Genomic DNA, 15,157 nt, shown 5'->3' with positions numbered 1-15,157 from the left:
TGTTTTACTCAGAGGCTGCGGACATTTTTCTCTGTGGATTGTATCCTGCCTGCCAGAGTGCTGAGGTCTGTTTTCAGTACCGCCATTTCCGAGCAATGTAGGCCTTGATCTCCGTCACAATCGTGGTGATGTCTGTTTTTGTGGCCAATTGTGGGTCGGGCTGCCGTTGAGGAACCACTCTGCCACTTCGGGTATGTGGTTGAAGTTCCTATGGTTCTGGATCTTCATCCTCTGAGGTCGATGTGGATCAGCATGGTGTATCTGCCATTTGATCCACCATTTTAGGCCTGGATGGCTGGGTGAATAAGAAGCTGATATCCCAGGTGTGGCTCTCACTCGAACCCTGAGATTTGCGGGAGTGCTTGCCCATGGTCTCCTGCTCCAGTTAGTGCTTTTTAAGTGCAAACCAGCTTACCCAAATAGTGTAATTTGGGGTTTCAGGACTATTCTGTATTAGAGCTCAGGGTGCATGCGAACGCTCCTTTCTTTTTTAATTTTTTTTACTTGTCACTTGTCTTTGCTCTTTGAGGAAAAGAAGATTTTCTGGCATGTTTTCTGGATTTTTTGTTGTATCTTCTTTCTCAGTTTCTATAAGTGCCGAAGAGGTAGAAATAGTAACAATTTTTCTCTGAAGACTTCCCTGCTCTAACCAGCTTTCCAAATTCATGTTTGTTTATTGGTAAAAAAAAAAAAAAAATTAATTTGAAAAATACAGATCTCACAACCTGACTGAAAAGGATGCCGATTTTGATAACGCTCTTAGAAAGAACTGAACTTATGCAGGATTTTTGAGTTAGACTTGGATTTGAACACTTTGAAATATACAGTTAACAGCCAGTGTGAGGGCAGGACTCTTCATTTAACAGTTGTACCAACAACGGACACATAGTTGGAGGATCTTGCGTCATCCTAGACGCTTGGCATCAAACACGTGAATTTTAACAGTATCATGAGAAAAAAGGGGCACAACTTGAATGCAACTTGGCTCTGAATCCCAGTGGGATAGTGAGTTCTGCGCTCCTGTTGCCCCTCTTCTCCTGGGTGCTTTAGAGAGGAGTCGCGAGAGCAGTGTAATTGTTGCAAACTCTTATTACTAGGGACAGGCTATCATTACCATGAGGGAGGAGGGAAGACAACTAAGCAACATTCGCCTGTCTAACTGGCCGGCCAGAGATCCCAGTTAAACCCTAAAAGATTAGCAAAGACAAGCTTTCAACAGTCTGTTATCTATTGCTCCTATGTTTTACTTACTTACATGTTTTCTTCTGACTTCCTTTTGTACCATGTTTATTCAGAAATCATTTTAATAGCTATAGACCTGACATATACACACAATATAAGTGGTCATATATAGAACATAAATATATCCAGTTTAACCAGACACCAGTAAATAAAATTTCAACTGTTCTCATAGCTGGTGTTGAATAAAAATCAAATGAGGGCAGGGCGACAAGAGGATTTAAGAACTAAAGTACTGTTAATCCTTTTGAAGAAGGAATTCTGTTCTCCCTTCCAGCCCATCTGGAGTTATAAACTATAACTGCCATCATAACACTCATAAAGGAATTGGTTAAACTAAATAAATAAACACAGTGCTGGTATATAAAAATGTTAATTACTAGTTTGTTGTTGTTTTTTTATATTTTTGTGTTTTTGGTGGGAGGGGTGGGTGTTCATAATATTCTTTTTCTATACACTGAAAGATTCAAAAAACCTTGGCTTTGACATTTTAGATCTTTATATTTTATTTAGTTTAGCAACACTAAAAAAATTACAGCTTACTCACAAATGCCATGGGTGGGGAGAATAAATCAAGAGAAAAATTAGATGTTTGTTTATTTTAACACTAATGTCAGGACTTGAAGAAACACTATAGGGTCAGGAATACAAACATATAAACAAGACTGTTTAGCCACCCTGTCTATATAGTGAAAAGGTAAGTTTACTCACCTTTTTTTTTCCTACGCCGTGCTGGTCTCACTGCGGCTAACCCCGCCATGTTTTGAATCCATGAGAATCCTGAGATCATGAATTTGAACAATCTCAGCCAATCCAATGCTTTTCCATAGAAAAGCACTGGGAGGCTATTGCGCATTTGCGGCAAAACACCACACTGCACCAATCAAATAGAGATGCATTGAATTAATGCACCTCTAAAGGGAATATGCAGTGTCTCTATAGGGCACTGTGCAGCACTGACACAAGAGGTACCTCTAATGGCCACCTGATTGACTGCCACTAGACTGTAACTAACCAGCAATGTAAACACTGCCTTTTTCTCTGAAAAGCCAGTGTTTACAGTACCAAGGCTGCAGGGACATGCCTATTTCCATAAAACTTTGTTATAGTGTAACATTATTTAGATTTTCCCATATATGGTTTGCAGTAGTTCCAAGTTTCTTTGTACACATACAGAACAGTACAAGTTCTACAAAGGTTGATTACATAATCAAGCTCTTTAAACATATACAGGAATGTTTCACAAGACGTCTTGATTGCATTTTTACCCATAATATCACATCATTTTGTAGTAATTCCAAATTAGTTTTCTTGAAATAGCTGAGTGTCACATCCCTCCAGCAGCTAGAACATCAAATAGTTGATGAATAATTTATACAGAACTGGAAACTATTAAGAAAATAATTCATTTTGATGCAATGGCTAATATTGTCATGCATAGCTATAAGGGCTCATTCCTAGAGATTCATTCAGGACTTTGGGACAAACCTGAAGCATTTAACATCATAATTATATGTGGTGGTTCTGCATCACGCCTGTTAAACATGAATATATAATGTCCATTTTAAGACCAAGCTACTCATTCTAATTTAAAAAAGTTAAAAAAGAAAGTTAAAAAGGCAAATATACAATCATTTAGCCCACACAAATATGAAGAGACAAGACAGTTAATGTCAGCAATAAAAATGGGATGTGTGGTCATGTTACGATACTTACTGGAAGCTTGCAACCATTACTGCAACAGGGATATGCGGAAGTTGCGCTGCCCACTTCAGTGTCACATCCTGGTACACAAGCAACATGTTATTATGGTTTCCAACCAGGGTGTTTATTGTTCCTTCACTCACTGTGGGATCACAACAAAAAAAGACGAACGGAAATGTTCTAGTAAGTACATCAACACAGTCTTCTCTCTTATTCCATCAACATTTCCACTCAAAAAAAAATCAACAAAAAACAGTCATCAGATCTGGTGTAGACTTACTTTTAAAAATTTTTATACTCTGTAGTCACACGGCCAAATTACAAGGATAAAACATGTGGAATACATGGCAAACTTCAAGGAAGTATACAATTTAAATCTATATATTATGCTGGGAAAATGTCAACGAATGTGTAGATTAAAAAAATAATTAAATAACTGAAGATTGCCTCTGCAACCTGCATGTTAGATGCAATGTGATATCCCTTGCCCAAAAGTGATGTGCGTGATGGAGATTTGTTAATACAGATAGAATAGTACAAGTAAGGATATATTTCAAATTACATAACAGGGAATGTTTATCAAATTGATCTAAAAAGTGCCTGTTTTCTTCATAGTCAAGTTTCCATACCAATTTCTATTTTAGAAGACCGTCAAATTTATAGTGGAGAAACAAATTCTGCCATTTTTTCTGTAGGAAAAAGTGGCAAAAATAATAATAAATCCAGTACATTGGAAAACAAACAGCACAAATTCAAGTTGGATGGTTGGGATGCAAAAAAAGTAACAGATGAAAAAGTCTGACAGATTTCTGAATTGTGCCAAAAATCTGATGCAAAATTAGCCGGAACAGTGTTGGAACCACTTTGATAAGAGATCTGCCATTATGTAAAGTTAAAGGGATACTCCAGGCACCAAAACAACGTCATCTAAATGGGTCTCAAACCCATTTAGATGCCCCCCTGCTCGGCAGCACTCTGCGCTTCCTGTAAGAGAAAATTCTAAAGCCAGATGACGCCACGGATGGAGTTAAGACCAGTACAGGAGTTCAAGAATGGTACAACCCCTTGAGGTAACAGTTTTATCAGGGGCCTCTTAACACCAAAACAACTTTATTTAGATAAGGTTATTATGGTTACCGAAGTGTTCCTTTAATATATTGGCTATGAACTACAGGTTCAGTTTAATTATAGGCGTATGCAAATCAGCGTGTGTATAAAGACAACATAGGAAGAGCTTGGTGTGCTTGACTTGCTCTTTCATTTAATGGATGCATGCTTGTTACAGATACTGGTAGGTTATGGAAACCATGTTAAAGGATAGGATTGCTGAACATATAAAATCACATAGATTTCAAGATCAGAGACAACATGGGTTTACTTCAGGGAGATCATGCCAAACTAATCTTATTGATTTTTTTGATTGGGTAACTAAAAATAAATAGATCAGGGTGGTGCAGTAGACATTGCTTACCTAGATTTCAGTAAGGCTTTTGACACTGTTGCACATAGAAGGCTTATCGATAAAGTGCAATCTTTAAGTTTGGATTCCAATATTGTTGAATGGGTAAGGCAGTGGCTGAGTGACAGGCAACAGAGGGTTGTAGTCAATGGAGTATATTCGAAGCATGGGCTTGTCACCAAGGGTACCTCAGGAATCTGTACTTGGACCCATTCTCTTGAATATATTTATTAGTGGTATTGCAGAAGGTCTTGATGGTAAGGTATGTCTTTTTGCTGATGATAGTAAGATTGATGTTCCAGGAGGAATAAGCCAAATGGCAAACAATTTAGGTAAACTAGAAAAATGGTCAGAGTTGTGGCAACTGACATTTAATGTGGATAAGTGCAAGATAATGCATCTTGGATGTAAAAACCCAAGGGCAGAGTACAGAATATTTGATAGAGTCCTAACCTCAACATCTGAGGAAAGGGATTTAGGGGTGATTATTTCTGATGACTTAAAGGTAGGCAGACAATGTAACAGAGCAGCAGGAAATGCTAGCAGAATGCTTGGTTGTATGGGGAGAGGTATTAGCAGTAGAAAGATACTTACTTGGAGTATTGTACGCAGTACTGGAGACCATATCTCCAGAAGGATATTGATACTTTAGAGAGAGTTCAGAGAATGGCTACTATACTGGTTCATGGGTTGCAGGATAAAACTAACAAGGAAAGGTTAAAGGAACTTAACATGTATAGCTTGGAGGAAAGACGAGACAGGGGGGATATGATAGAAACATTTAAATACATAAAGGGAATCAACACAGTAAAGGATGATACTATATTTAAAAGAAGAAAAACTACCACAACAGGAGTACATAGTCTTAAATTAGAGGGGCAAATATTTAGAAATAATATCAGGAAGCATAACTTTACTAAGAGGGCAGTGGATGCATGGAATAGCCTTCCAGTTGAAGTGGTAGAGGTTAACACAGTAAAGGAGTTTAAGCATACGTGGGATAGGCATAAGGCTATCCTAACTATAAGGGACTAATGAAAGTATTTAGAAAATTGGGCAGACTAGATAGGCCAAATGGTTCTTATCTGCCGTCACATTCTATGTTTCTATGGTAAGTCAATAGGATTATTACCTTTGTTTGCCTTGTCATTCACAGTTGAACTTGATCTAACAGGACTGACTGGAATTGGATCTTTAACTAGGCTAACTACAATATCGGAAAGCACTGGTCACACAACAGTGATATGGCTTTGGAAAGCTCATGAAAGGGCTTAACCAGGAATGTAACGGATTGCACATCACACTGGGCAAGTCTGAACTAGACATGCATAGGATATGGACCCTGTGGATGATGGATGGTGGCATATCAAACAAGAGAACTCCAGGAAAGCTTAGAAACTGTAGTTATAAGATTAAAAGGCACTTCTTGAGAGAATGTGTTTCCACTATACAGAGGGAGCTTACAACTTCAATAATTGTTTTTATTATTTTGACTAACCTGAACAATATGGAAGGAAGCAACTTGGATTGTAATCAAATTTTTTCATGAAGCGGATCTGTCCATTCTCTTTGAGACAGAAGAAATTTCTTTCACCAAGAACCAGGATGGAGAATGTAGTCTGATTAAAGGAGACGATCCTTATATCCAGTGCCTGCTCCCCAATACTCAGAATCCAGTCCGCCTGCAGGGGAAAATTGTACAGACTTAAAAGTAACCACATTAAAAGTATTTGAAACAAAAGGTTTGTTTATTTTAAGGAAATAAATATCAAAGTCTTCTAAAGGTTGCAAACGCCCTTATTACAACCACCAAGGGGTGAGCGAGTGAAGAGAATTCAAAGTGGATTTCAAATTGAAGGTCAAACTTGCTGAGATGGAAAAATTCTATAACTCCGTTATGCTTCCAATTTAGTTATTTTGGCCTAAAATGTGAAAATGACATTGAATTCACTTGGAATTTTCACATTAGTATATAACCCTGCCTGTCAAGACTAGTTTCAAAATGCTATATACGCACAACAGGGTTCAACATTTCAAGTCATATACTACTAAACAGGCCTCAAAGTTGCTCTCTATTGAAAGCCTAGTGGATTCATGGCAGACTCAACAGGGGTAAATTTCTATTCGCCAGGGCTGAATTGTGTATACTACCTTTCCTCAAAACACAGCTTTAAAATAATTTGATTTTAAGCTTGTCTGAGCAGGGCCTTCTTCACCTTCTGTCTCTTGTAAAAAGATTTATGTCAAATACTTGTGAATAATCCCCATTCTACGGTTGTAAAGCACTGCAGAATATGTTGGCGCTACATAAGTAATAATAATCACCAAACATTTGCACTGTAAGAATATTTTTTGCAATCAATTGATTACTCCACTAAAGGAGAACTTTCACTTGCAGGGTTTTCAATATTATGTTTACATATCATTGGCTGTAACAAATATCTATTAATGAGGTGTGAAAATAACATTAAATATGCAAAATGGAAATGTAAAAGATTATGGAGCATCACTTGAAAACAGGTTAACACAAGTTCTAGGTGAATGTCAATGTTTTTACTGGTGTAAGTTCCAGAGAGCTCATAGTTTCCCTTTAATCTACTCCATCTAACAACATATACCAACCCGTAACTAACTCTCTCTCTCTCTCTATATATATATATATATATATATATATATATATATATATATATATATATATATATATATATATATATATATATATATATATATATATATATATATATATATATATATATATCTCACTATATCCCAACTCAGTTGACACAGAAATAACTTTTTAACTTGCAATACCTTAATATTAAAACCAGACAGGGTTATTCACTCAAAGCAAATTCAAAGTAGTCTAACTGGTAAAAGTTAGGTATGCTTTCAGGTAGGCTATTCTGGCCTTAATTTGAAAATTTGCTTTGAATTCTCATTTAGTAAATAATCATGTAAATGAAGAAATAATTCTATATAAATGATTTATATGTAATTATTATTAAACAAACAGTCTGGGTGCAGGGACCTGTGGGTATAGTTCTGCCCCTCTTTGACATACCGTACATACTTTTACAATGCATGGGTGATTCTACGGGTGCTAAATGAAAGGCTGTAACACACACAAAGATAGTGCCAGACATAAAAATGAAGAAGGGAAATGAAGGGAAAAAGGCACACCAATGAAGAGTGGAATGGAAAACACAAAATAGAGAGTAAGATGGGCATAAAGTAATAATAGGGTCATTAATGTGTTTAAGATATATGAAAACAGCCGTAGGAAAATACTTTTTCTTGCACATCACATGAATAGTTCTACGGGGGATCCAATGGTCTTGTAGGATTGCCCCTTGTCTCTCCTAATGTTCCTATTTTCTATGAACTCCAAATTGCTGGTGTGTCTGAGTGCATAACATTTTAATTTTGCTTAAAATCAAAAAAGCCAGCTAAAAAAGTTAGGGGCTAGGTTTTTTATTCAACAAATTTTCATTTTCAATGACAAACATACAATTCTTAAAGAGACACTATAATCACCAGAACCACTACAGCTTATTGAAATGCTTCTGGGAACTATATCCTGTCCCTGTAAACTTTTTAAAGTAAATATTACCTTTTCAGAAAAAAATGCAGTGTTTACATAGCTCACTAGTAACACCTCCAGCGAAAGTCGTTCAGACTCTGCATGGTGGTGCTGAATGTTCCCATAGAGATGCATTGATTCAAGTGGGGGAGTGGGGGAGGGCATCCACTAAGAGAACAGCATGGAATTGGAAAAAAAAAGTATGCAAACACAACTTCAAATGCAATGGAAGGAGAGCTGGTAACCTAAACAGACACACTCACTGAAAGACAAGCACACTGATACAGACATACACACACTTTCTCACACATTTATTGTGATGTATGGACGGTTAGGCTGTGTGTGAGTGTATGAGTTTGTGTATTGTGATGTATGGGCGTTTGGGCAGTTTGGCTCTCGATGATGCACTTCCTTTAATTCTAAGGAAACTTGTTGTCCCTTTACAGTCCCCAATTGGCCATCAAACACCGGTGCATAATTCTCCTGTAATTCCCTAATCCAGTCAAGTCTGGTCCGATTTTCATTCACTACATGACATGGATACTTATGCACTTGAGGCATCCCAACAGCCTTTATCCACTCCCTACCAAAAAGTGGAGATATAGAGAGGTAGTTTCTTCTTACACTTGCTTAATGTAACTGTTACTGTCACACAACCCACTGGTATTAACAGCTTTTTAGAATATGTGTGCAGTCTCACTGTTGTCTGAATTATTGGCCTATGTATTTTAAGACGTTTCCAGTCTGTCAAAGAAATCACTGATACAGCTGCACCTGTGTCCAAATTCAAAGTTAGTTCCTTGCCATTTACAACAACCTGAACTGTGAATGCAGCCAGATTAGAACCTATTTTATATATTTTAAAATTTCGTACAGGAAATTGTTCATCCGAATCCTCAGAAGACTCCTGCATTTGTACTCTATAGGCATTCTTTGCTCTGTCTCTGAAGCGATTACTGCCTCTCTCTGCTGTGGTTCACACACTCTTTGTAGGTGGCCCATTTTACCCCAAGCATGACACTTGGCATCCTTGAATCTGCATGCAGTTGTGTAGTAGCTCCGCAGCGATAACATTTGTAATGTGAATGTTCCGGTTTTGAAAGTCTCTTTCCCTGTTGTACACTCGGTGCTCTAGCGTCTAATTTAAAACTTCTATTTCAGCATTCCCTGTGTTGTCCAGTCTGCTGTGTAATAGAATAGCATCCTTAGAGGCTTATTCAATAATGCTCGCCATGTTAATTGCCTTTTTAAATGTTAAATCCTCTTCTGTATGCAGTCTCCTTAGCACTGTATCACTTGCAATGCCCATTACAAACTGGTCTCGCAAAGCAGTGGGCAGGTAATCCCCAAAACAGGTGCTGGAGAGTTTCCGTAATGCCATTGTGCCATTTGCTCTAAGAGCCGGAGTGGAGGCAGAATTAAGGAGATTAGAGAAGCTGAATATCATCTCCCGGGATCACAATAGTGAGTGGGCTTCGCTCATTGTTCCTGTGAGAAAATTAAATGGGGACATACGGATTTGTGGGCATTTCTGCATGGCTCTTAACACACAGCTTAAAATAGATAAGTATCCCCTTCATAGGGTAAATTATCTTTTTGCATAATTGGCAGGTGACCAGCAATTCACTAAAATTGACTTGAAAAATGCATACCTACAATTATCTGTACATCCAGATTATTGACCACTAGTTACGATTAATACCCATAGGGGGCTACACAGGTATAACCATATGTTTTTTGGCAATTCACCTGCACCAGCTGTCTGGCAGCGAACAATGGACACCTCATCCAATCACTGGACAACCTCCAGCATGCCTTATGTAAGGCCGCGAATTCAGGACAAAGTTAGATCTGTTAAAACCAGAGATTCAACAAAGGGTCATCAGCAACAATCGAAGATGCAAGTCGGGAAAGGCCATTGTTACCAGACAGGGTATTTGGATGCTGTATATCATCAGGAGAATCGTTGGAAAGAAGCGGTGATAAAGGACTTCTGAGTCCGGCGTAATATAAAGTTTTAACCTCTGATGCATGTTGCGCACGGAGACATACAAATCAACTTCAACCACGTTTAACAGACAACCTATCAAAGTGGGTAGGGCCACTCATACAACCAGACACTGATTTTTGGCATGACGTTCCTGAAGTCTGCAATACACCTGGTCCAGAGGCTCAAGATCAAGATAATCTTCATGATGTAATATGGGATGATTTGGAGGAGATACCCCACGAAACTCAGGAACAAGAACTGCCAAGCAACAGTACAAGTAACCATGAAGGCTGTGGTCACGAAAATACTGGCCATTCAGCAAGAGAGAGAAGGGTCACAAACCGCTGGCAACCACAAGATCCATTAAGGGACTATAGTCAGAGAAACTCCACCGTGCAAAGGTGTGAATGGTATCTCTAGTAGGAGTACAATAAGCTATCCTGAAACAAAGATTGTAGATCTGGAAGATGGACAAAATGATGCAGATTAAGAAAACATTTTTAAAGTGTTCATTTAATATTGTTGGCTTTTTACGATTTTGTTTTCTTTTCTTTTGTTGAGAAAGGAAGGAGATGTGATGGACTGTTGGGCTGTGTATAAGTGTGTGAGTGTATGTATTGTGATGTATGGGCGTTTGGGCTGTTGTTGGCTGTGGATGATGCACTTCCTTTCTTTTGTTTTTTTACTTCCTGTTCCTGTTGGCAGTTGGTGGAATGTTCGAGGGATTTTAAATGGCGGCTGCAGAAACCCTGTGTAATAAGGCTGCAATATGAAGATGCGGTTATATATGTATTAATAAAGTGGGTACTTCGTTAAACAGGAATAATTGACTGATTTGTACAAAACATCACACTTATATGTTTTTTATTTTTTTTTATTTTAGTTTATGTCCACCCAGCCTCCCTACCTAAGGGAGAGCTGAAGTGTATCCTTTCCGTGGGGTCCAGTTGGGCTTTTGTAATTCTCTTCTTGATCTGCTCCCTCAATGGAAACTGTAGGAAGATGTCTGCTTCCTCGATGTCCAGATCCACGGCTCTATACCTGCCTCCACTTTCTCTGGGCCGCCCAGTTCCACGCTATCCCGGCTGGCAGCTTCAACTCTCCCTCGGCTGAAAAACACCTTGGTGCCAGGGCAAAATTTCTAGTCGCCATGGCGAACTGGCGCCTGGTATATGTCAAGCCCTGCAGCAATGTGTCATTAAACTACATTAAATGTGTTTAGAAATCAGTCTGTGAAAATAAGTAAATACAATGTTCTTCTAAATTAGATACAGGTTGAATAAATTCATATTAGTTAATCACCTACAAATTGTCAGTACATCCCCACTCCTTGCCACACACCTACCCCCAAAATTAAAGTTTTTGTCATTGCCCATTTGAAATGTTAGAAGGTATCAGAACCACTTTAACTGTTAAACAACATCCACTAAGAATTACACAATATTCGGGGGGGCGGGGCCTGGCCGCCGAGCTGGCCGGTCGCACGGCACAACAGCTCCAGCAAATATAGATTGCTAAACTTAAAATATGAACCTATTCCACCCACCCGATGGCACACCGCGGTGGACCGGCACCTAAGGAGACACTGGACACGGGGAGAGGCTGGCGATCGATGTTTCAGTCCCCCGGAGAGGCATGCATCGCTCCATTCGGATGAGGCCTACTCAGGCGGTGAGTGAGGCGGACGGCCGCCGCCCACTATCCTGCCCGATGCTGCCCAGCCAGGCTCCTTCGGCTGGGAGGACCAGGCCCTGTTCCCCCCCCTCTGGGCCGGTGGGGGTAATCCCGGCCTACACCCTGTACGCCCGGTGGCTCCTGCTACAGGAGACCAGAGTACAGCCTAGGCCACATCTAAGATGGCGGCACCGCGATTCTGCAGGCGTGCGTGAGCACCTCTTGCTACCAAGGAGATAGTACCCTCCTGTAATGCACACCTGAAAAGGAAAACCCAGCACCCACTCACAACATGGCTCAGTCCTGAAATTCCGGACTACTATCCCTCCACAACGGCACAGCGAAAGTAATAAGCCAGACTGCAGGGAGAGGACACCAAAAAGCATGCCTTCAGCGTCCAAGCCAACTCAATCTAGACAAGACGAAACAGCTCTGGACTCACTGGGGGCGCATAGCCTGAATAACACCCCTCTTTGGAGCACAAATACCTGCCTACCACTGGAGCGTTGGGGTGTCCCTATAATATAAGCGAGTGACCTCAGGACTCTAAATACCTACCAAGCGAAGACCTCCGCAACAGCACAGTGCACCAACCAACACAGGGGGCACGCACTCAGCCCCAACACGGCATTGGCCGACCCAACAGGGACTTGGACTCAATCCCAGGCATGGTATGCGCTGTAATCCAGCCTCATGTATCTCAAATGGACCCACACGACCATCTATTTGCTAAATGCATCCATGTGTAGCCATAAGTGGCTAGGGGTTGATTGTGTATCTCTCAGGCCTTACCTAATGCATCCATGTGCAGCTAAGGGGCGTGGGGGGTGATATTATATCGTATATACTTAAGCATGTACCTAACTAACCTAAGCAATTGCCTGCATGTAACCGTATACTCATTACTTGATATTATGCTGACAGTTACTAAGCGTTATAAGACTCATCTACTAAATCAAAAAATGTGCCAGTTACTCGTATGCCACTAATATGTTCACGACTTTACGAATACTTCGCTTGTCAGAGCTGCTGTGGCTATGCAAGCAATGCTGTAACCTTCTATGCACAACAAAAATAAAAAATTCAAAAAAAAAAAAAGAATTACACAATATTCAAACAATAGATTGTGAGCAAGGCCAGCAAATGTATTAAAGTACCAATATAGTGCCAGGAAAACATACTCGTTTTCCTGGCACTATAGTGCCCCCATTCACAATGCTTTCCTATGAATGCTGGTGTCTTCTCACTGTGATTATTACAGTGATAAGCATGCAAGCGCCTCTAGCGGCTGTCAATGAGACAGCCACTAGAGGCTGGATTAACCCTATTATAAACATAGCAGTTTCTCTGAAACTGCTATGTTTATATAAAAAAGGGTTAAACCTAGCTGGACCGGGCACCCAGCTGAAGAGGTCTGGGTGCCTATAGTGGTCCTTTAAATAGATTGTGGAGTCTGAATAAAAACACGGCTTTCCTTTACTAAATATCCCTTTTTGTCAAATAAAAGCTATATTTAAATTTGTTTAAAAAATACCATTAATGGTGATAATAATCATTACAAATCAAACAGTATTTGCCTTTTTAGATAATGGGGTTGCTTAACAGTTCTCATTATAAACTGCTTCCTTTACGCAAAAAAACAAACAAAAAACCATCAATCCATTCAATGGATTTTGTTTGGAGGGTTATAAATTAAAGATCTAGGTTTGCATTTAATCAGATTAATTTTCCTTTCAAATCCTAATGGATAGTGCATCTCTTGAGCTAAAAACTACAGTGGAAATTAACAAGGTTGATTCAATTAGCTGTAGCGTTTAATAAGGATTAATGAAAATCTCATTTTCATTAGCCCTGTTTCTAATTGTATTCTCTTTGTTTTGAATCATTCAGAAGTTCTCAAAGATATTCTGGATACATGCGGAAATTCCATTACTTCAAAATAAAACAAATACACGTGTGTCAACTCAAGCAAGCTGGATATGCAAAATGCACTTTCCATGCAAGAGTGGCAATACCATGTAGACATTATCTGGCTGAGATATACAAAGATTTTTCATTGAAGTGCCACTAAATGGTATGTTAATTAAAGTAACTTTTTTCTTTTAAATGGTCTTTATCAAAAATACTCACACCCCAAGAAAATATCAAACGGTCATCTATATAAGACAATGCACTTTTGTTTTCTTACTGACAAAACACTATGCTTCTTACATATTCTGGACTAGGCTACATGGTGTTAGCGGACAACCAATAGCAATAGAAGGGCATTTCGAGGGACCAAACATTCAGCCTTGCATAAATAGTTGCAATAATCTTAAATGAACACTCCACTCCACTTTTTTTCAATTATGGGTATATCTAAAAACAGCTTTCAAAAGCTGCAGTTCTCTTGCAACTTAAAGAGAAGTCATTCCAAGGCAGGTGCTCTGAGCAATTGCATGCCTTTTGAGTTTAGCGCCACTAAGCTAAACAAACCAAGAAGTAACCAGGGGTAACATGGTTAATTTATAAAAGTGCCAATTTCTTATCAAATCTACACTTTTTTTATTTAATGAAAAAAGAAGACACACTCTTCACACAAAGCATTTCAGCAAGCTAAAGCGAGTTAGGGGTCCAGAGTGCCCCTTTAAATCTCAAACAAGTTTCAATGCTGTCAGACTTTTTGGAGTTTCTGTAGAATTCTGTGGCTGTACCTCTTCCACAACCCCTAGAATAACTGACAGCTTAATAGCACTGTTTGGCAATTAACTTCATAATAAAAATGACAGATTGCAGACTAACAAATATTCAGAGGGATTTATACACAGCACAAACTAGGCTAGCATGCTGTGACTTCAAACGGGTACAACACATGGTGGCTTTTAACTCTGATGAAGGTGTAAGTGACTAAACTTCTATTCTGCTATCCAGCAAGAATTCAATTTCAGTGATAGAAAAATTACTTTCTGCTTTTAACCATGGGCGTAGGAACCCCCAAAAAATCTGGGGGGGGATAGCATTTTTACTCGCCGGGTATATTCTTATTCCGTAAACTAGGAGTTGTTTATCCCATTGTATAGCGCTACGGAATTTGCAGTCGCTATATAAATGATTAAATAATAACATTAAAGGGTCACTACAGGGAAGGGGTTTTACTTACCCGGATACAGCGCCGGGATCCTCTTGATTAGAACCACCCCTACCCTTCCCATGAATATTAGAACCACCCCTACCATGCACAAAAGAACCCCACCTACCCCTTCCACGCATATTAACCCCCTACCCCTTCCATGCATATTAGTACCCCCCTAACCCCTTCCATGCATATTAGTACCCATGGGCGTAGGAACCGGGGAAGATGGGGGGGACAGGTTATGGAGAGATCCCCCCCCAGCTCCGCCGGCCCCCCTCATGCTGCAGTGGCTCTGCAGAGAGCCTCAGGCGGCTGCAGCTTTGCCCAGGATGGTGCGTCCATGAGGGCGCACCGCCCGGGCACAGCATGAGGAGAGGGGCTGAAAGGAGGGAAGCGCTC

The 15,157-nt window shown here is 39.7% G+C and overlaps 1 protein-coding gene across 3 annotated transcripts in view; it reads right to left on the bottom strand.

Moving 5' to 3' along the window:
• The window catches only part of BBS9 (Bardet-Biedl syndrome 9), a 448,879-nt gene that overhangs the window by 271,131 nt on the left and 162,591 nt on the right, over positions 1–15,157 (bottom strand). For all 3 annotated transcript variants that reach the window (XM_063452070.1, XM_063452069.1, XM_063452071.1), the window contains exons 8-9: positions 5,901–6,084; positions 2,956–3,085 (exon numbers count right to left, since the gene is read on the bottom strand). In XM_063452070.1, coding sequence (XP_063308140.1) covers positions 2,956–3,085; positions 5,901–6,084 — 314 coding nt within the window. The remainder of the gene's footprint in view (positions 1–2,955; positions 3,086–5,900; positions 6,085–15,157) is intronic.

Source organism: Pelobates fuscus, chromosome 4 (genome assembly GCF_036172605.1).
Source record: "Pelobates fuscus isolate aPelFus1 chromosome 4, aPelFus1.pri, whole genome shotgun sequence".
Classification (NCBI taxonomy): Eukaryota; Metazoa; Chordata; class Amphibia; order Anura; family Pelobatidae; genus Pelobates; species Pelobates fuscus.
The sequence above is the reverse complement of the archived record's forward strand: the minus strand, read 5'-3'. Positions and strand labels throughout refer to the sequence as shown.